Below are 21122 nucleotides of genomic sequence, written 5' to 3' on the forward strand. Positions count from 1 at the left end.
CGTTGCACCTTAATGTTATAAAACAGATGGCTTATTATACTATTCTCCCTTCCCACATCTGAACAGGTACAGGTAAAAGGAAGGACCATGGGTCAGCTTCACACAGCTATTATTAAAACCAATGCTCTCTACTATTTTGGTAATACCTGCTATGAGAAATAACACAGTTTTGCATTGCAATTTTGTGTGCAACATTCCTTAATAAATCCCATCTGAGTTCCAGGAACAGCATGTCACTATCAGTATATGGCAGCAGACTGAAACTGAACCTTTTGGGAGCTGGTTTTAAATTGGAAAGTCTTAAAAATGAAACAAACAAACAAAAAAAAGACAACAGATACCACACAGTACAAAATAGTAATTATTTATATTTTCAAAAAGAAAAAAAAAAAAGTTACCAGCTATTTTGAAACTTCTTCCCTGTAAGAAGAGTGACTAATAGAAAGGAACAGGACTGGCTTCTATACAGTCGGCAAGTCAGGTACAAACAGTTGTTAAGAATCATTTAGCAACTCAGGACAGGGACTTTTGACGCAGCGTTCATGAACAATAAAATTTCTCCTTTTTTTTTTTTTTTTTTTTTAAAAAAAGGGGGAGGAGGGAAATAAAGCAGGGAAAAATGCCAAAAACATTTCCCACAATATCTAAAAACAGTAACCGTTGTTCTTGTCAGACAGCACGCTCCAGATCAAGGATTTTCTAGTCCTTTCAAAACCAATACAGACTTGCCAAAGGCTGCCTTCAGTCTATTCACACCCTCCAGAACACACAGCCTTTCACTGTCCCCTTTCACTTCAACCTGTCATTTTATAAAAGGTGTTTTTTTTCTTCTTTTTTTCCTTTTTTTTTTTTTTTTTTTTTTTTTTTTTGCAATTAACATACAAGTGCTACTAACAGAGAAACTGATCTTCTTGTTGCTGGATGGCAATAAGGAGTTACACAAACGTCCAGTTTTTAGCTCAGCTGGAAGGACTTAAATTCTCTTTTTTTGATATAAATACTACTGGAGCTCCCATCAGGTACTTCCTTTCCAGAACCTCACTGGAAATTCTTTTTAACCCTCCAACGCTCTCCAAAGCTAAAATGTCCTCTTGCTCCAGGCATCTGACGATTTGTTCTGTGCTGCCAGACGCAGAGACGTTGTTTTCCCCAGTACCACTGCTGGGTTATTCCGACTTGGGTCAGTGCCTAAACCAAACCCTGTACTTAATTGACTCAGCCAAGTCGAAGGGAACACACAGACGATGCAGCGACAGGGATTCGTTAGGTTGAACAGCCCCAGAGCCCCAGGCCCACCCTCCCCCCTCTCCCCAAGTTACTTGGTGCTGTTTTAAAAAGTCTGGGTGTCACGAAGCAGTCTCTTCCCCCCAACAACAGAGTAAAAGCTCCACAGATTTCGCTGTCTACCTGGTGGTCAAGGTTACAGCAGCAACAGTTGATGCTGCTTCCAGAAAAACATGGGGTGGTGTGACGGACAGGACTTTAGGATTGCTTCAGTCGCTTACGTGGGGGTCCCAGAAAGGGACACTGTGCAGAGGCCAGAGAGCGATATGCCTCAGCCACCAAATGGGGATGCGATACTACCATAGACTTCCAGCCTGATGTCTCCATGACGTCAGAAGCATGACTAGAAATAAGAGAGAATAAATCTGAAGTTATCAACTGGGGATAAGAAGGATTAACTAAATAGATTCTTTCCACATGCCTGAGAAACCTGACATTTTGAGTGTACTGTTTTAGGATCACTCTGGATGTATGTTAGATACCTTCTGCGAAGATTGCAAGTTTTGGCTCTGCTGGCACAATTGTAGGCCAGACAGTCCTTCAACTTAAGGATGAAAAGCTCAAACATACATGATCCCGGGTGGAGGACAGCAGCAACATAACGCTCATCTACCCTGACTACTCAGCACAGAAGTATTTTAAATCAATATAGAAAGTACTGAGAAAAAAATGTATTAACTGACAAATAGGACTAAAAATGTTTCCAGACATCAAAATAGTTGGTAGTCACTTCACGCCTACTGAAAGGTCTGTTATATTACAAGTTGCAAATAGTCCCTCAATATCAGGGACTACCCAATATTTTACTACCTGAAAGTTCTTGTCATCTTAGGAAGAGATCTGTAATAGCTCACAGAGACAGCCCTGCTGTACACTCTGAACAGTCCCAGCAGGACAAGGCTAATCTGCCCTAATGCCACTTCTGGGATCCCAGATAAATGAAGGATCACAATTGGAGAACTCGGAAAGAAAAATAACAGAGGAGAATCTCCCCTGCATGTGACAGTTCACAAGTTATGAACCCTCGTGCTAATGAACAACACTTTCCTTTAGATTTGTTGCATCCTGGAACAAAAGTAAACTCACTAGTTAATGAAGTCCACTGCTTGAGTTTTCAGTTGATCAGCACTATGTAGGTCAGCTAGAATGAGGATCTCAGCTGCATTTTCCACAGACAGGTTACTGCACAGTGCATCCTCACACATCACCTTCAGACGTTCTAGAGCATACTGCAAAATACAAGCCAAAGTACAGTTACAAAGAAGAAAACACCTATCAGGCCTGACGTGAAGCCTTACTTGCGCTCCTTCACTCTTCAGTTACAAACTACTCTATTATGCTGAACAGACCTCTTTGCTTTGTTATATGCATCTGAACTGTACTCAAAGAAGTAGTGACCAGCAAAAAAAAGGAGAATCATGATGCGCCCACCCTGAGGAAAGCAATGGAGAGGAAACATACCCACCATAACTCTCATCCTGGCCTTCTTGTGTTACAGGCTTACTGGTGCTGTGTTCATGCTTTGAAATGAGAATTTCAGGTCACCTGTAATACTTACTATCTCAGTTACTTCAAGGCACAGAATGCTAAAGCCAAATCTTTATTCTCACTTTATTACTGCATGACAGTATTACCCGGGTTCAGTGGGAAGACCTATCTAACAGTGAATGCTCCATAGATGTTCCAGTGATATTTAGGCAGTTTTCACTCAATTTCTTTGCCATTAATGACCTGCACATTAAGATCAGCCTTGCTCAAGTACATGCTACTAGTTTAATACTACAATGTTATACAAATGCCCCTGGATTTCTTGCGGCTATCCAGCTGGAAATGAAACATCACAGCACGTCTGTAATGCCCTGGCAAAAGCTCTATTCTAACTTCACATTCTCAATCTAAGAGTTTCTACCATTCAATCGTACATTTCCCTCAACATTTTTTAGATCCGCAAGGTTGGGCCATGTCAATGCTTTGCGTAATTCAAAGGATACGCTTAGAAGAAGAGTGCTGTCTAACAAATTTCACACTCTACTTTCTGCAGCACTTCAGTCAGTATTGAAACATGCAGACACAGCCAAGATTTTCAAAAGCAATGTAGTGGTCCTGGGCAGACTTCAAAAAGGGCAATAATCAGAAAACTCTAAGCCACTCGTTATCAAGAAATGAAACCCAAACCCCAAACCTCAGTCTTTTAGAATATCATAGCTGGGAATTGTGAGACTGAGATACTTCTGAAAATCTTGGTATGTGTGATCTGATTATGGGGCTTGCGGCTCTTTGGATGAAACAAACTGATTACTTCTGAATATTCTAGATCCCATGATTACATTTCACAGGGATTAGGAGAGTAGCCAATTCTAATGCACTTCTTATATGAGTAATAACATTAGCACTACATAAATTGTCCTAAAGATTAAACACAGTTAAGTCTGCTTCACATTATGACTTCAAATTGAGTGACATTTCTAAAAAAAAGAAAAATAATAACAAACAAAATTTGTTAATTTTTTTTAATCTGACAGATAACTGCATTTGAGAGTATCCTTCACATTGTTTATAAGGCTTTTTTGGACAACTTAGAGATGACATGGTATACAAGTTCTTCAGTATGCGAGGCCGCATTCGGAAAAGATACCAGATTTGTAAGGACTGCTCTGTCAACCTGAACAGAGAGCTGGTAACAAGCTCATTTGCATGACGACGGGAGCGCTTGCCATATGATAAGCACTATTACTATAAATTGATTTTATATTCTGATTGAGATTTTCATCCCATTATGATTAAATTTACATGAATAATTTTAGATTATAAGAACATTTTTTCACTTAAGACTTGGTGATAATAATTACTTCAATTGAGGCATGGCACTCATAACCAGGACAGCTTTCTCCCACCAGAACGTCTGAGAAGGCAAATCAAATTTACTTGCTTAATCTGTATCAATAACTAAAACAGTTTCAAATGAGGGGCAAGCCATTAGTTTATATTATTGTCTGTCAGTAGCCTAAAATGCAGCAAACGAAGCTTAAAATTATTCCTTTTGTAAACTTAATATTCTCCTCCATGCATGTACAATTTTTATTTTGATTTTCCCTACAAATAGCTTAGCTTCTAATTACATAGTTGGGCAAAAGTAGCCATTCTGGTCTCTCAGGTACCAAGATTTCCTCTTCCCCCCTTTCTTAATTACACTTTAAAAAAACACCCTACCTAATAGCATACTTACCCAAGAGGCTGAAATAGTATCTCCTGGGTTGAGAAGACGTGCTTTGTTTTGGTTTTGGTCTAATTACATATTTTCCCCAAGAGACAGGAGGAACTCAGAAGAAGCTGTTTCAGTCTCTTGAGTAAATATTAGATGTTTTATGTGCTTTCATGAAAGATTTTTTATTTCTGCTTTTAAAAGACACACAATGAGTTTAAAAGGAAAAAAACCCTACATTAAAAGCCAGGAAACTCGAAGTTAAAGACTACTCTGTCCTTAATGTACTGCTGCTTACTTACACTTGTCTCAGTTAAAGATGGTATGTGAGCTCTCAATCAATACTCTTTAAATATTGAATAAAATATGTGGCAATGATTATAATCAGGCCAAGAATCTCCTTGCATTATTTCCCATTTTAATTCTAGTTGCAGTGGCCTAATAATGGCATATGGAGCATTTCACCTCTAAAATCAGCATTTTTGATGAAGCCCAGGTCCGCAGTGACAGGGAATTTGATGGCCGTGTGGTGGTTGCGTGGAACAAGGTTACATGCATCCACATCTTAAAATCCACCACCCTAACTGGCACCCACAAGAGAATCCAAGGACTGAAGAAGCATGGAGACTGAACTACGCTCTCACCCCTAGAGGTGGTCCCTCCAGGTCAGAGTTGAGGCACATTGGCAGGGCAGTGTGGAGAATCTTGCACTGCTGCTACCCGTGCTGAACCTGTTCGATGGATAAATTCAGGACTTTAGTCTCCAGTGCTGTCAAACTGGCATCTTTCACCAGCACTAAGTTCACTTTTAAGAGAAAAAAGAAAAAGGAAATAAAATTTTGGTTATATATTACGAATTTTCACTGGTTAATATGGCTCACTGGCCAGCAAAGCACTCTCTTCTGTCCTTGGTGCTGCAAAGGGAAGGAGGCAGCGGCTGGCTGGCTGGCAAGGCCGCAGCGCTGCGCCTGCTACACAGGGACTACCAGCAGCCCTCCAGTCAGACCATCCCCGACACCTCCCTGGCCAGGACCCTGCAAAACCACAGACGGGTTAGGCAATAGGGCTTCCTCCAGTGCACCCCTTCTCTCCATAAACAGCAGGGACTGCCACTGCAAAAAGAAAATAAACAACAGGACCTTCCCACTCTTGGCTATCCATCACTTTAGAGCATCTCTTGAAGCTGCTGATACCAGCCAGACCAGAAGGAGAAGCAGGCCCTGTTTGCCAAGACAGAACACTACTTTTGAGATTTGGTAATAATCACACTAAAAAAATATCGCCAGATCCACCTTGAAATTTTCTTCTCACCCCCAGCTCTTATGCTAGATTATGCTGAATAGAGATGTCCTCTGAAATGTTAAGAAAATGCTTAAAAGTGAGCAGTAGAGACAGAAATTTCTGATCGTTATATGTTAAGATATGTATCTATACAGCTATAGGTATCTTACATGTATATCCTATCTTATAGGTATCTTATACTACGTCCAGGTTTACCTATAAGCCACAACCATTTCAAAGAAACTGCCCAACCACAATGATCACATGAAAAGCTTACTGCAGCAATCTCCGAGGAGCATTGTGTAAAGCAAGACGCATGTCATTCCTGGTTCTCTGAACACCCATAAATCCCAACTGTACCTTATCAGCAGCTGCCAGCAAGTCATCAGCCATTTTGTCAAGATTTGGTGCCTTCCCCGTGTAAATAAAGCACATCATTTCCTTAAAAACTTCAGGCTCCACATCATTGATTTCAACCCGATTCTGTATTAGAAAAATGAAGCTTATTAAGATCCTGACAAGAAGCTAAAGACTTCCTTCTACCCAAGCTCTTTCAGTATTCAGAAATTTCCTACAAACTATTTAGAATGTGTACTACTTGCAAAAAAGGAAACAAACAAAAAAAAAAAGATGTGGATGGAGTGAGAAAAATTCTAAGTTGTATTTCGCATTCTCTACTTCTCCCTATCCCACCCCAGACTCCTTCCCCAAGAGTAACAAAGGTAACAATTGCCTCCTTGATCCCTTTCTTCCTCCCTTCAGGACAGCTGAAGCGGAGACCTGCATCTAATGTGAAAAAAACAGTTAAAAGGTGACAATAGTCACAAACACTACCTAAGAAAGTTATCTGACCAGTGATGCTAAGAGTTGACTAGAGAGCTATTCACCTAGCTGGAGAAGTTCTCCTTCCTTCAGGAACTTACCTTTTTACTCTCTTCCATCTCATGCTCAAACATGGCGCTGAAAACTGGGGAACGCGCTATGGTAGTGGGGAAAATAAAACACAGTTAGAGATGCTCTTTTACTCTTCAGGAGGAGCTAAGCGTAGCCTGCCAACACCTCAACAACTGTCCTGCTACTTAATGCAGGAGAAATTCTCCTATAGCAGATAGGGCAAATTGGGTACAGCTGCTAAAGAAGTATAGGTTGTGACATAATGTAACGTGGCCAACGTAGCTTCAAACTGGGTATGGGAGAATTTCTTATGTTCCTTCAATCAAGGCTGAAGAGTACATGGGTGGTTAAGGTACGTTTCTTGACTTTACAAGAAAGTATTCCTCTGGAAATGTGGTAACTTCTTACAAATGCTTCAGGAATACATTATCGTACGCTACAGCCGCAAAAGAATCCTCCTACCATCCTTGCCATGGCAGGAGGTAGGCAATTAAAAATGGAGCAGACACTTCCTCTCCCTGTAACAGTTCTCAAAATGGTCTTTTACTAGAGCTCTGCAGTTAAAAGCGCTGCAGAAGCCTCCTTTAAAGACGAAGTAACTCAAAAAACCCACTTGCCATCATGTTGTTGTCTCCTATCCCGCTAAGGCCCATCCAACTCAATACCGACCTGCTAGTATGGCTTTGTGAGCCTGGAACTCCTGGCCTGCAACGCACAGACAGCAGTCCGTGAAGCGCGAATTCTCCCAGAGTCCTCCCAACTCATCTGCCAAGCGGCACTCTGGTACCTTCACCATGTTCATAGTGTTCTGGCCGGAGATATTGACAGAGTCCTGTACCACACTCACCTGGAGGGGAAAAGAAAGCAAACAAACTCAAAGCTCAAAAACCCACACTGCAAAACTAATCTCCCTACAGGAAGTTTTTACTTCCAGGGCAGGTGAAGGGAAATGCAAAGCAAAACCCACACCTCTCAAGTAGAATCACTGTATGATTAAAAACATCCACATTTTTAAGGAATCCTTTCTACCCTGCCTTAACCCTGTTCTCTGCTCCTCCAGAGTGTCTATCCCAAGTCCTGTATCACACCAGCAGATTTTCTTCTTGACCTCAAATTAACAGCACTTCTATGCAATTTAATCATAACTTTATTAGATGGTTTCCTAAGGAAGTGGAACCTTATTTTTCTGCTTTTACAGTCATCCTACCTGACCTAGTTTTTTCCTTCTATTAACACTGTGAAACCCTCCCCAATCAATAATGCAATACAGACAGCAGTACAAATGAAAATGAAGTATACAGAGAGCTTCTATAACTGAGCACTGCATCCACACATGTATGCAAGGGCAGTGTCTGACCCCGCAGACGTCTTGCTGCTTCTGGGTCTAAATTTCTTAGAGAGTTCAATGCTTCCATCACATTACAAAATAAAATTAAAAAAACCCTAAACAGTAAGTTTAAAAAAGCAGCTTTATGTCAAGTAATTAGGAAGATTTGGGGAAGGCAGATAGATTCTTTATCACCTGCTCTACAGCATACACGGTTAGGCAGGGACCATACATAGCCATACTGGCTGATGAATAACACACAAAGGGAATGGTTGAGAGCCTATTCAGCACCAAACCATTATTGTTAAACGCAGTAAATCATGCGCCTTCTACAGCAGACTCCAATTAGAAAAGATCAGAGTGACTAATACTACCCCGCTATAGCAAGGAATAAAGGAAGAAGCTGATTGACAGGGAAGCATACATGAGACTATTTCCTGGATTTGCTGTCAAGTCCAAGTTAAATTTCAGTTCTATTAATAAACAATGGCCAAAGAAGAACAACGGACAGCAAAGGAAGCTTCACAGTTATGTAAAAGGAGAAGAAAATTATGAAGTGAGAGAGATGACAGAAGCACCTTCTAAGGGAAAAAACCTGCTGACAGCACACACCCCACCTCCAGTGGGTTTCTGATGGCAGACACATCTTGTATAAACTATACAACGCTCAAAATGAAACAAATATCAGATGCCGCTTGACACTAATGATTAGCCAGAGCAAATGTGAGGAAGCCAATATTCTTCGTCATTAATTTGACAGCTGCATCATCTTTTTGCCCTGTGACATCTAGACCAGCAATGTGGACTCAAGGATGGATGAAAACTCATCAGATTCATTATAAAGGAATTCTAAAATGTAGATCCCTTGCTGGAGTCCAATACTGATTACAGACCAGGCAAAAAAGACTTGTGAAGTGTCTCTCAAATCAACAAATAAACCCTCTCCATCTATGAAAGAAAGTCAGTTACTGGCATGAAAATGTATTACATGGCTTTTTACATAAGGAGTTTAGACTGGTAGATTCCAAGTAGTGACCAGCCTTAGAGGTCGAAATAGATAAGGTGTTGCTTAAACTATTTTCAACATCTTAGCAAGGGAACCAATGCTACCTAGCTCAGAAGAGAGCTATTACCATAACTTTGGGAACACCGTTCTTTTTGGAGATTTACCGGAATATTTACCTATGATGTTGGAATATAATTTAAACAGCAAAAAGTAATGTAGTAGGGATATGAACAATCAGCCCCACCTGCAAAACAGAGGTTGAAAAATCCCCAAACTGACAACTAAATGAGGTCAGATTTGAAACGTTTGACAAGGAATATCATTCTCTGCCTTAACAGCATTTTCAGCAAGACATTATTTGTGTTCAGCACCGGACATGAGCAGAGAGCAAAAGGCTTTTTCCTTTTAACTTTAATAAAGCAATGAGAAGGTGCAGCAGAGACACTCAGCAACCTTCTGGTCTACAGAAAACTCCAACATATCCCCACATAACAAGCATCTCAACATCCAGTATTGCTAACTCCTTAGAGAGTTTCTAAATACAAAACATGCTTGCTGAATGTACAGATGTGAGCAGCATCACTTGGCACCTGTGGCCAGCAGGGAAGCATTAGGAGAGCATATGGCACACCGGTTTACATGCTAAGAGACTTACTTATAAGCTCAGGGAAGGGAAAAAAAAAAAAAAAGGAGGGGGGTAAAAAAAACCCAAACCAAGCTGTTGGAAGTTCTTGCCAAACTGTTTCCAGACAGCAAAACCTTCCCCTCTGATATCACTAAACTTAAGATTTCTTACATGCTAGACTGTAGAACAAACTCAAAGAGAAACAGAAGATATCAAGGCCAGGTGAAGCCAGCAGCAAGTTTTCTCTTCATTCAAACCAAACAAAAACACTGAGCTGAAGTTTCACTCCACAATTGTAAGTTTTCTGGCTCTTTTATCATGAAGACTAATTGCCAGACCTACAGAGGTGTCATCCAAGACACTGTCCTCTTCTCCTCCCATATTGCTACAAGCGTTAAAGGAAGGGCTCCCTCCATGACAGTAGTCATTTTGCTACTGATTGAATACACATCCTTTAGGAGATGTTTGTTAATTTAAATATGTGCATGCTTATGATGGCCAAAACTGCAACACGCCCTCCCCCCCAAAAAACAGCTGTCGAACAACTTTGACTGAAGCGTATCTTTCACTCCTGAAAGAAAACACAGCAAAAGAAAAGACTCCCATAAAAAACACTGCAGGAGAGCCAAAGAGAGAACAACTTGTTCTACCTGTCTTCTGGCAAAAATCACAGCTACAGGAGGTATTTTGCAGTTAAAAACACAACAGAAATAAGACAGCAGAAGCTCTGAAGACACTATATTAGTTTAAATTTGCTCATTACAGTTGCTAAACTTAAATATCTAGTTTTAGAAATAACTGCATCTGTGTCTGAAATTAGTATTACTGAAATAATAATTTTGTAAGCAGTTGTAGAAAAATACAAATCACAATGAACAGAAAATTGTGGTTATTATAAAATTCCTTTTTCTTACATTTTTCTTTTTATTGGCTGTATAGACACATTTAGGAAAATAAAGAAAACTCTTCTTTATTCAGTAGGCAAGTAATAGGTGGGCCAGTTTCCACTACAGAGCTAGTGTTGGTTATTATCCCAAGTGAGTTTCAAATTAAGGAGTACAAACAGATGGATGATAACACTAAACCAGAAGTGAAATGATAATCAAACATGCTTAATTCCTATCATCATCACAGGTAAAAGACAAATACAAAGTAACAAAAAATAAATGGAAGTGAAATACGATGAATCACAGAGAAAAAGCCACCAGCCACACAGGCGCACGCGCGCACACATATACGCACAAATAAAATCTAAGTGCCGTATAAAGATCCAGTATTTCTCCCGATACCTCTGACTCCTTAAAAGCAATGATGAAAAGTAAGGTCACATCTACCTTAAGCTAATGGAACTGCTATTATTTCAGCTGCACAGGAAGACTTACCTCACAGAAGAGAGTGAGTTTGTCATCTGGAAGAAGTCCATTGGCCTCATCCAAAAGAAAGTCTCTTCTAATAAATTTTTTGAATCCCCAGTCCTTGCCTTGTACAAATCGATACGCTCGCTGGCTCTCTGAAAGAAAGATATGGTGCTTTAAACACCAGCTGAGGGACTCGTTTGATCAACCAGCAAAGGACAAATAACTGACCCCATCAGACAGAAAGAGTTTTTACACACCCATTGCTTTTGTTTCTTCCCCTTTAGCATTCAGGATGGAGAATTTGAACTTTGCTCGAACTTCACTTTTTGGACAGCTCACCAGCAACAGATAGAGGGATAGATAATCTTTACTTTCTTCATCCAAGCCTTTAGGGTTCACACGTAAACACCTGTAGAAGCAAGCATCTGAATGAGATGTCAGGAACAGTTTTTGGCAGGTCATTCATAGCTTTCAAAGAAAGGGCATTGTAGAATTTTCACAATAAAATGTACAGCAAACAAGTTTTGTTCAACAGCCAGTGAACCACAAAGAAATAATAAGATAGGTAAATAGAGTGGAACTGTATGTTACAGTCAGCCTCATGCTACATGTCCAAGACAGATACCAACATACAGGCAGTGACTATGGGCAAACCAATTAAAAAAAACACGGGGGAAAAAAGAAGGGGTGTACAGTTTAAATTACTGAAAAGCATCCTGGATGTCAACTTTCACAAAAGTGAAAGAAATAAGAATGGAGGCAATGGATTCAAGGAAGTGCAACAGATCCAGAGAAATGGTAGGTAAAATTCCACAGGAACTGAAAGGAAAAATGGATTTCTGGAAGGCTGGTAGTTTATCAAAAACATAATACTAGGACAAAAAGAGAAGAATACTGCCGTGTGAAGAAAAGGTAGGAAGTGCAGGAAGAAGCTAACTCATAAGCACTTCCATGACCTGAAACTTGACACAGAATCTAACAAGAAGCAAAAAGTAGGCCAAATGACTAACAGCTCAAACACACAAGGACAAAAAAAATCAGAAAGATCTAGACATTAGAATGAGATCTGACTAGAAAAGGTTATAAAGGTAAGTAATTTAATAACAAAAAAGCAGTCCAAGGAAAGCACAGGTCTGCCACCCAAAGGAAGGGAACACAAATTGTATGACACGCACACACACACTAAATTATTAAGTGGTAATTTGCTGCAATCTATACTAAGGAAGTTTAAAGAAAAATACTAAAACACTTAATGTTACCAACAAGGGATAAAATAAGGAACCAGGTGTCCATGGATCTACTAGGTCAGAACACGACTCACAGTAGATACACATTCTGACCAAAGTCCACCCTGAGTTACTGGAAATCACTTGAGAACTCAGGGGAGATAAGGAAGTTTTCAAGGAAAGGAAAACGGTAAAAATAATGTCATCTTTAAGAAGCAGAAAACCCTGGGCAGAAGGAGTTATAGAACACAGAGATGATCTACAGTAACAACGTTAAGTCTCTGAATTCACAAAAAGCTGCTATAAAGAGAAAGGTAATACAGTAGCAATAGTCTCAAATTGCAGGATTTAGAGCATTATCTTTTTAACAACGTGGAGTATTAGGGGCTGAAACTGGGAGGCTGAAATAGAGCTTGAATACACTGGCTGTGGACTCTCATTGGCTTATAAGAACTTGTTAAGATAAACATCAGTCAAAAAACCCCCAACTTAAGACATTAATAATCCTCTACAGCACGTCTCTGCTTCAAGGCAGGATGTAGTCTCCCTTCCAGCTATGGCTTCTATTACTTCTGATGTTTTCCATTATCAGAGAAACACTGCAAACAGCCAGATCCTCACATTTGTTTTGTGTGTCCAAACACTATGCTGAACCAACAGTACCTTCTCCCTGTGCATATGTTGTACATCGAAGGAAGCAAGAACCCATGTGCAGTACAAGTATTTTTATAGATTATTTCCTCTGTTATAGAAGCCCAAATTCTTTCACACAGTTGTACAAACAGGGTGAACCTCTCTGCTCTGTTTCTTACCATTTGAGTTTATCATTGGCTCCAGATGAAAAGGTTGAGCTTTTGATGACCTCACCCATTTCTTCTCGGCAGAAGCTGAAGTTGTTTATGGTCCACATGTAGGAAAACTTCACCACCTTGATCTTAAAACAGAGGATAATAGGCGGTTTAGGGTCATGCCTATTCATCCTGGCCATCTTAAAGGCAAAACTGAAAACCTGGAAGTTTTACGGAGTCATTTGCGTGACAAATAACCCCCAAGCGCAAGACAACAGAATCTGGAAATGGCTGGCAGTGGCAGCTGGACCACTCCAACTTCTCCAACTGCCTCCTCCAAAGTTCCACCAAGGGCAGAGGGCAACATTCTGCTGTTGCCTTGGTGAACGCTCACTGTTAGCAAGCTCAATGTTTGACATCACCTGAACATCCAGACTCTAAACTTGTTTTGAATAAATTTCTTACCACAGGTTCTAATCGTGTTACGTCAAGAATATCTCAGCACAGTGTGGACTTACCTGAGTGTAGCACCAGCTCTCTGCTACAGGTCCACTCGACATTTCTGCCGGAGGAGGAGGACTCGGCACCCTTGACATCGCCAGTTTGAAGATTAAACAGAATTTCACAACTCAGCAGAAGAAATTTATAATTGATCTTCACCCTGTCAGTCCCCAAAAAGAAAAAAAAAAACCCAAAACTAAGAACAAAGAAAAAAACCTTCAGGAGCACTGTTAAATCTTATGCGACACAAGTTAAAGCCATCATGTTTTCTCCCTCCCTGCTAGCACTTTCAAAATACGATGTTACATTTAAACATTTTAAAGTGTTACCATATGTTTTCTGAAGAGGGGATATACCACCTCCACTCATTCTTTCAATATGCAGCTCCTTATAGGAATAAGCCTAATATATAATTTCTTGTAAGGAGTCCAAGACTCAAATAGGAGACTCCCCACTTGACTTGGGATATACTACTTTACCCTGAGGCCACCATTTCAACTCACTACTTACTCTCTATTTTCATTTTGAGACTCTCAGACTATCAGAGATCAGATTTGATAAATGAAGTTCTTAATCTGAAAAAGCTACAGACAGCAACATGCAACCCAAGCTCAACAGCAAAACAAAACCCTAGGTTCAGACTGACTCTGGTAACATCGACAGAATAATTTCCTATAGCTTAAACCTTCTCCTGAAGCCTTACTATTAGGAAAGGTGTTGGTAATGATTTCCCTACTTCAAACCGAATCCCTTTGGCCAGAGGGAAATTCTCATTGCCTTTATATGCTAGTTAAGTTCCCAATTTCCAAGTGGCAAGTCAAATTGTCATGTGCAGAGAAAGTATGGGGTTAAAAAACCACTGTAACACACCTGAATGAATACACAGGCCCAACTGATACAGGCATCTATTTACCAGAAGGGAGGTTTTGAAACAAAATAGAATAATCAACCCATCTCCGACTTCCGAGTCCTGATCCCTAGGGCAGATACACAAAACACCTTCAAAGATGAGCTCGGAAAATAGGATTCATAACTCTGGTTTATGAAAAATCAGGTACTAAAATTTTAGGTACTTTCTATAGGTTTTATTACATTAAACTTAAAATTACCACAATTCCTCCAAAGAAATTCAATTAAACCACTCTGTGTCAATTCAAATTAAGCCAAAATTAGCAGACACTAGTTTTGAATACTTAGCTAACTGCCCTTCCATGGGCAACATTCAGTCTTGCCTCTGAGGGCATCATCGCTTCACTGTCTCCAGTCACAAGTCTTTGGGGGGACAGATAAAACCTGAAATTCCAGCCCAACCAGCAAGAAACAGCTCCTCCTCACCATGGCTGGGGAAGGGATGCCTTTTTGCTGTTTTTATTCTATGGGTAGGAGAGACCCAAGCTTTCCCCTTCTCCTCAGGGTTTGCAGAAGCATTGCTCAACTCCACCCAGGCTGTTACATTGTTCTGTTCACAGCTATTTTTAATCTACATTGTTCCAGTGATCTGTTTTATAGCACAGGCACAAACAACAGGGACACAAACTCCTGAGAGGATAATAAGCAGCCAGGGAAAGGATGAAGTTTCTTAAGCTCACCTCCTCACTGACGGCAATGTGTCTGCTCACTGAGCAACAAGATGCTAAGCCTAGTGAAAAGGTTTGACCAGAAGGAAGCACAATGAATAAAATAAAACACAAGAGTGGGATGTGAAATTAGATTAAAATTGTAGTTAGTTTCAGTGATTTTAGTTTTTAACTAACATCTTTTTTACTCAAACTACTTGCAACATGGAAGTACTCAGGTCTCTTCTAAAATACTTCCTTATGCAGAGTGAGGAATAATGCAACTTCTATTTAAGAAGCATTAGAGGGATGAAGAAAAGACGTAAAAATAACTTAGCTTAAAATAACTTTTGAATTCTCTGACACAACGACACTATGGCCCTCCATACATCTCCCCATATACCTGGCCAAAAGAGAGATGTGAATTAAACCTCAAGTCACAACGACCTACTCAGTCTTCCTCCCAACAGGGATTTTGGGCACAGCCCATCACTGCGAGACACCCTAAAGCTCCATGTGAAGAACGGCTGGAGAGTCAGCAGCAGTGTCCATCCACATCTTCCTGGTGACTCTGTGAGGCCACAATGCTGTTCTCCTTGCCTGGCTTCAGAATAATTACAAGGAACAGATCCAGAACAGTTCAGATAAGGAACCAATTTCCACATAAGGTATTTATCAACAATAAGCAGTTTTCTATAAGAAGACTTCTACTTCCAGGTAAACTGAAGCAATTAAGTATCCCTACACACACATAACACGAAAGGTAATTACACAGTTAAAAGACTCCAGTGGGTCCTTCTTGAAGACAAATTGGTAAATTTAGTGGTAACACCTCCCTTTATGGCATGAAAATGAGGGATTAACGAGGAGGGAAAGAGGAGTCAACAACAACTTTTTATGTTACAATGGCACATTCATCAAGCCTGTTGGAACACACTGAGAAGTTGAAGCGTTTCCTGGATGGAGGGCAGAAGTTAATCCTAAATTCCTGTACCTTTCACTGGTCTCCAAGAAGCAACCTCCAGAAGACTGTAGCCATCAATTGTATAATTGGGGAAGGAAACAGATAATTGTGTGATGCAAAAATTGAAACTTTCACAGCCACTTTCTGTATTTCAACAGGATTTTAAGATGTACCTAAATATTACCTCCATCTTACCTATGCAAAGAAGTTTTAGAAAGCTTCTGTGGTCTGAAGGCAATTCAAATGTATGAGCTTGAGATACACAGGACTATTTAATTTCCTCTGAGTAACTGTCACTTTTATATCCTATATCCTTTCCTCCCAGATGGCTTGGAAAGGTAGGTGGTAATAAAAGTTATGACAACGCGCTAATAGAATTGCTGCATGCCAGCGCGTCATTTGTTATGCTTTTAAAATGGCCCAGAGGGGACAAAGGTTTAGATTTTAAAGATTTTCTAGTATTTGGAAAATACTTTCAGTCTAGTATGTCAAAGCTTTCTACAGATGCTTTGCGAGGCAGTTAAATACAGTTAAAAAAAAGATGTCAAACTCCAGCATACCGCTAGCTCGATACGGCAATCAACCATCAAATACTTGTCATCAAATGACATCACTGGTCCTTTTACTGCTGTAGCAAGTCATAATGGGAATAAACAGGCAATATCCATCACTGTCTTTTGCAAAAATTACCAGTAAGGAAAAACTTGCCGCTTGCCCTGCTTAGCAAGCATACGAACAGGGGAAGTACATAAAAGGTCACTGAAATATATCCTTAGAAGTGTGCCGTAGAAACTGCCACGTGTTCTTCCACCTTCAAATGCTGAATCGCTCTTCTGGCAAGGACCAATATTAAATGCATTTTAAAAGGAACCACAGCTGACTTAAGGTAAAGTTAAGTTTCTGGAATCAGCAGGGCACCCCCGGTGTTTATTTGCTCATGAACACTTAATACTTCACCAGTTCACACTTCTTCACTAACAGTGCTGGCACCTCTGAACCAGGAGTGAATTAAAAAGTGCTGCAGGCAGAGGTTTTAGTTTTGTAAATAGTTTTTTTTTTTTTTTTAAAAATTTTGTAAATAGTAGAGTATCAAAATTCTTTCTGGCCAGTAGAGGCAGGGACAAACTTGAAGGTACAGACATAAATATCAAATCACAGGAAACAAAATACAAAATACTGTCTTTTGGACCCCTGCGAGCCCATGTACAGTCTGCAAAGTCTCTTACTTCCTTGGATATAAACAACAAACAGACAGCACTTGTCTTTGGACATAATTAATATTACAGTTAAGAGTAATTCTCACCTCATTCACAACCACTTCCAGATGAAGACATTTTATCTAAGAACCAGAGCCAGCTCAGACCTTTCTGAAGCACAGGAAATGTTCCCCGCCACTTTGTCCTCATAAGTACCTCCTGACTTAGCAGCTGTACCAAGACATCTCCGCTCAAAACTTCATCTACTGTAGGAATCAACAGTCAAAACTATTCTGTGAGCAGCAGAGACTTGACCTGTGAGAGGTGGGGAATATCAACTAAATAAGTAATTCTAGAAGAGGCCTCAAAATTACCAGACTTTTGCTAAACAGCCTGTCAATTTCTACTTCTTCTCAAGATAAACCAACTAACTTTTAAGAAACCAGTAGTTTACACCAGAAATTTCCAAGTATATTCGTTTTCAGTAAGCTTTATTCAGCAAAAGATAACTTACAGAAGTCTGTAAAAGAAGTGTATTTTTAATTAAGCATTTCAAAAACTGCGGTGATTGCTTCTTGGACCAGCAATGTATCAAAGACTATCCAAGAACAGCACAAAGCACAGAGAAAAGGAGCAGAACAAAGATAATTGGAGCCATAAAACAAGGGGACGAGATGTGGAAGCACAGGAAAAGACCATTATCTTCCTGCATTCTTCAAAGCCTTGGAAAGGACAATGGAAGGTCTGAATTTGCTGCCATAAAGAAAGAAAAAGAAGGAAAAAAAAAAGGGGGGGGGCAAGTTAACTGAAAGAGCAAAGTGGGATGCAATGCTATCTAACTAGTGGATGAATAAAATGAGTCAGTTTTCAGATTTTAATGTATACACTAGACAGGGCGTCATACCGCTCTTCCTACTTGGCATACCACAGAATAAAGCAATGGTGGACAAAGTATTCACATAGCCCGTGCTAATGACTGCCAAGCGATACTGATTGCAACTTCTCCTGTGTGGCAGGAAATCTTGTCTAGCTACAAATGCAGGTTGAAAGTCAGGCACAGTGAATTCCAGAGGTTACACAAAGTTGCCTAATTATTAACACCGTGGTGTAGAAGAGACTGCACCAAGGTAGCAAACAACCTGTACCAATAAAAATACACTAAGATTAGAAATCAACACTTATGAAAGATGAAAGTGACCCATACCAAAAAGCTACCTCTTGAAAGGAAGCCTCGTTTACACAAGCGAGAGGCTTATCTTTCTGGAACAAAGAAATGTGAACAGTCCTACAAGAATCACCACCAATCACCACCTGGAAAAAACAAACTATAAAGGAATAACATGAATGAGGTATATACAGACTTAACTGTACCTGAATTAGAGGGAAGAATAATCTATGCCAAAAAAAGCGGTTGGTGAATTAAGCTTGAACACTTTCTAAAAAACTGGGAGCGTGTGCATTACACCTTCCTCTACCTTCTGTGCTCTTAAATTCAAAACCAGATCTTACTTAATCTGTACCCTGTTGAGCACCACAAAAACTGCTGAGCTCCAAATGACACATGGAGTTTCATTTACAATCTTCAGTCATAAGAGAACAGACTGGAAAATCAACACAATCATAGCAGAGAGATAAAAGGAATCTCTCTCAACAGTTGAGAGTGTCCGTGCTTTTCTCTTGATTCCACGGCACTACCTATCAGTCCTAATTCAGTTTGTAAGTTGTCCCCACTATACCATCAGTAGCATTCAGGAACTTGGATGGGTACCTTCTTTTTATTATACCCCAAAGTTGCCAAGTACATTAGAGAAGACCAAATTCCTGAGGTCACAACAGGGCCCTCTGGACACTGCATAAAAGGAAGATTTTAATTAAGGCAGATGCATACACCTTAATTCAGTTTATTTCAGAAAACTCATTATCAAGTCAGAACATCCAGAACTGCCTTTTTTTTTTTTTTATCATGGAAAAGTAAAGAGGAGTTACCTAGAAAAATCATTTTCAACACAGTTAATAAGATAGAGTGATAGAGTTATCTCAAAATGCACTGAATATTCGCAGCCCACTAGAATTCAGGAACTAAAATTTCACTTTGAGAAATATTCCAAAACTAAGGGTTTCTTTTCCATTCTTGGAACGTTTTAAATTTTTTTCCTTTAAACCAATTCTCCAGTTATAAAACACACACAAAAAATAAAATTAAAAAAAAAAAAAAGAAAAAGGCTTGGTCATCTACAAAAATCATAATTTGTATGAAACCATTAAGGGATGCGACAATTGTCAGTGAAACATCAGCATTGTAAAGAGAATTACAAGTTTTACATGTATTTGGTAAGAAAAGAAACACCATCATCCTTTAGCTGTAGACCATCTACCATCCCTTCCCCCTCCTCCCCAAATATCACCAGATAAAATAGCAAACAGCTAAAACTAAACCAAGGAAAGCAAGAGGAAGTTGGTGGTAAAAAGCAGCCGAGAGTTCTCTAAATAACCTTCTGCTTTTATAAACAAATCCTCTACTGAAAATTTTTGCTCTTCAGTCATTAAGCCAAGTCATATTTTTGACATTCTTCTAAGACTGCTTCATGCCGGTGTTTGAACAGATGCAGAAAACTGTATCCCCTTTAATCACATCCAACCCTAACTATAAATTACCCAAAGTATATTAGAATTACATTCACACCAGTAAATATGAAAAGTAATCAAATTCTTAAAAGCAAACAAAATTTTTTTTTATTTTAGAGTTACTGTTGCGTTTAAGTCACCACTGCTATTTTCACCGGATGTCTGCCTCTTCTTTAACTTTCTACTTCCATCTTTAATCCTCTTGAGGTACGTCCTGAAACACTTAAAGCTTAAATCTTCAAAACTGTTTTTCCTTAGAAGTTAATCTTCCTCATAATTTTTTAATTCAGACCATAAGCATGTTAAAAAGAAATAAAACTCTTACTTCTTTTGCTCCAAATTCTCCTTTTTACCTCTTTTCTCTTCCCTCCTGCCAATCCATTCCTGCTCATTTCTCTCCTCTCACAAGGAAAAACGTTATTTGAACACACCAGCTTAGGTCTTACAGAAACAATCAGCCTGAGTAGACTTCTGTCTTCAATAAGAAACCTGATCTTATTTTTGAAAAGAAGGGTTTTGTTATTGCCACTGAACTCTTCTATTTTAGACTCTCCCTCACAGGCAAATCGTAGGAAGTATTTTACAGCTTCAGTTTCTACTTGTAGGGTAAATTGTTACCTGTCACTTGTCAAGTAACTCAGTTGCCATTTTAGCAATTTTTATTAAAGTAAAACATTTGCACTTTCATAGCATGTAAGTCATCTTCCAAATTAAAAAATAAAGCCATGAAAACTACTCTTTCCCAGAAAACTTCCTAACATGCCAGGGAAGCCTCTCACTCTGAAAGCAGACTGGCAGCAGGGGGCCAGGGGGGTGTCCTCTCTTCTGTAGATGGTTCTTCTCTTGTAAGAGCAACACACTGCTAGAAATACCTCACACACTACAATCCCAACAGATTCTTGGGGAGCTGAAAATAACTGGAAGAAAATGCCTAAAGTAGTATAATGTCTCATCAGAGAACAAGCAAAAACTGAAAATTAAGCAGGACTGCATTTTTCAATCTACTGTGCGGAGACCTGGTACCAAACACCGCTAAAGCACTCAGATGGGATTGCAGCTCTGACCTCTAGCAAACCAAGGCTATAATCCCCTCTGGAGCCTTTTATTTATATCAACTTTCCAGTAATACAAACATCTGGTAGTCCTCACATAACATTTTCCAGTTGCCATCTTGTGTTAATATTTCTGAGAGCTTATCAAAACCAACTTGAGCTGAAATACAGTTTCTGCCATTATTATTCTGGAAATTAAGCTTTCAAATAATCAATTTAGAGATTACAATGCGTGGC

General features: G+C 39.6%; 1 protein-coding gene across 6 annotated transcripts in view; it reads right to left on the minus strand.

The window, feature by feature from the left end:
- Nucleotides 1-348: 348 nt before the first annotated feature.
- The window catches only part of SPOP (speckle type BTB/POZ protein), a 28129-nt gene continuing 7355 nt past the window's right edge, over nucleotides 349-21122 (minus strand). For all 6 annotated transcript variants that reach the window (XM_075522892.1, XM_075522895.1, XM_075522893.1 and 3 more), the window contains 9 exons: nucleotides 13510-13652; nucleotides 13016-13137; nucleotides 11235-11386; nucleotides 11002-11129; nucleotides 7331-7508; nucleotides 6691-6746; nucleotides 6128-6250; nucleotides 2371-2513; nucleotides 349-1627 (listed from right to left, as the gene is read on the minus strand). In XM_075522892.1, coding sequence (XP_075379007.1) covers nucleotides 1483-1627; nucleotides 2371-2513; nucleotides 6128-6250; nucleotides 6691-6746; nucleotides 7331-7508; nucleotides 11002-11129; nucleotides 11235-11386; nucleotides 13016-13137; nucleotides 13510-13587 — 1125 coding nt within the window. In that variant the 5' untranslated portion in view covers nucleotides 13588-13652 and the 3' untranslated portion in view covers nucleotides 349-1482. The remainder of the gene's footprint in view (nucleotides 1628-2370; nucleotides 2514-6127; nucleotides 6251-6690; nucleotides 6747-7330; nucleotides 7509-11001; nucleotides 11130-11234; nucleotides 11387-13015; nucleotides 13138-13509; nucleotides 13653-21122) is intronic.

This window comes from Mycteria americana, chromosome 22 (genome assembly GCF_035582795.1).
Source record: "Mycteria americana isolate JAX WOST 10 ecotype Jacksonville Zoo and Gardens chromosome 22, USCA_MyAme_1.0, whole genome shotgun sequence".
Classification (NCBI taxonomy): Eukaryota; Metazoa; Chordata; class Aves; order Ciconiiformes; family Ciconiidae; genus Mycteria; species Mycteria americana.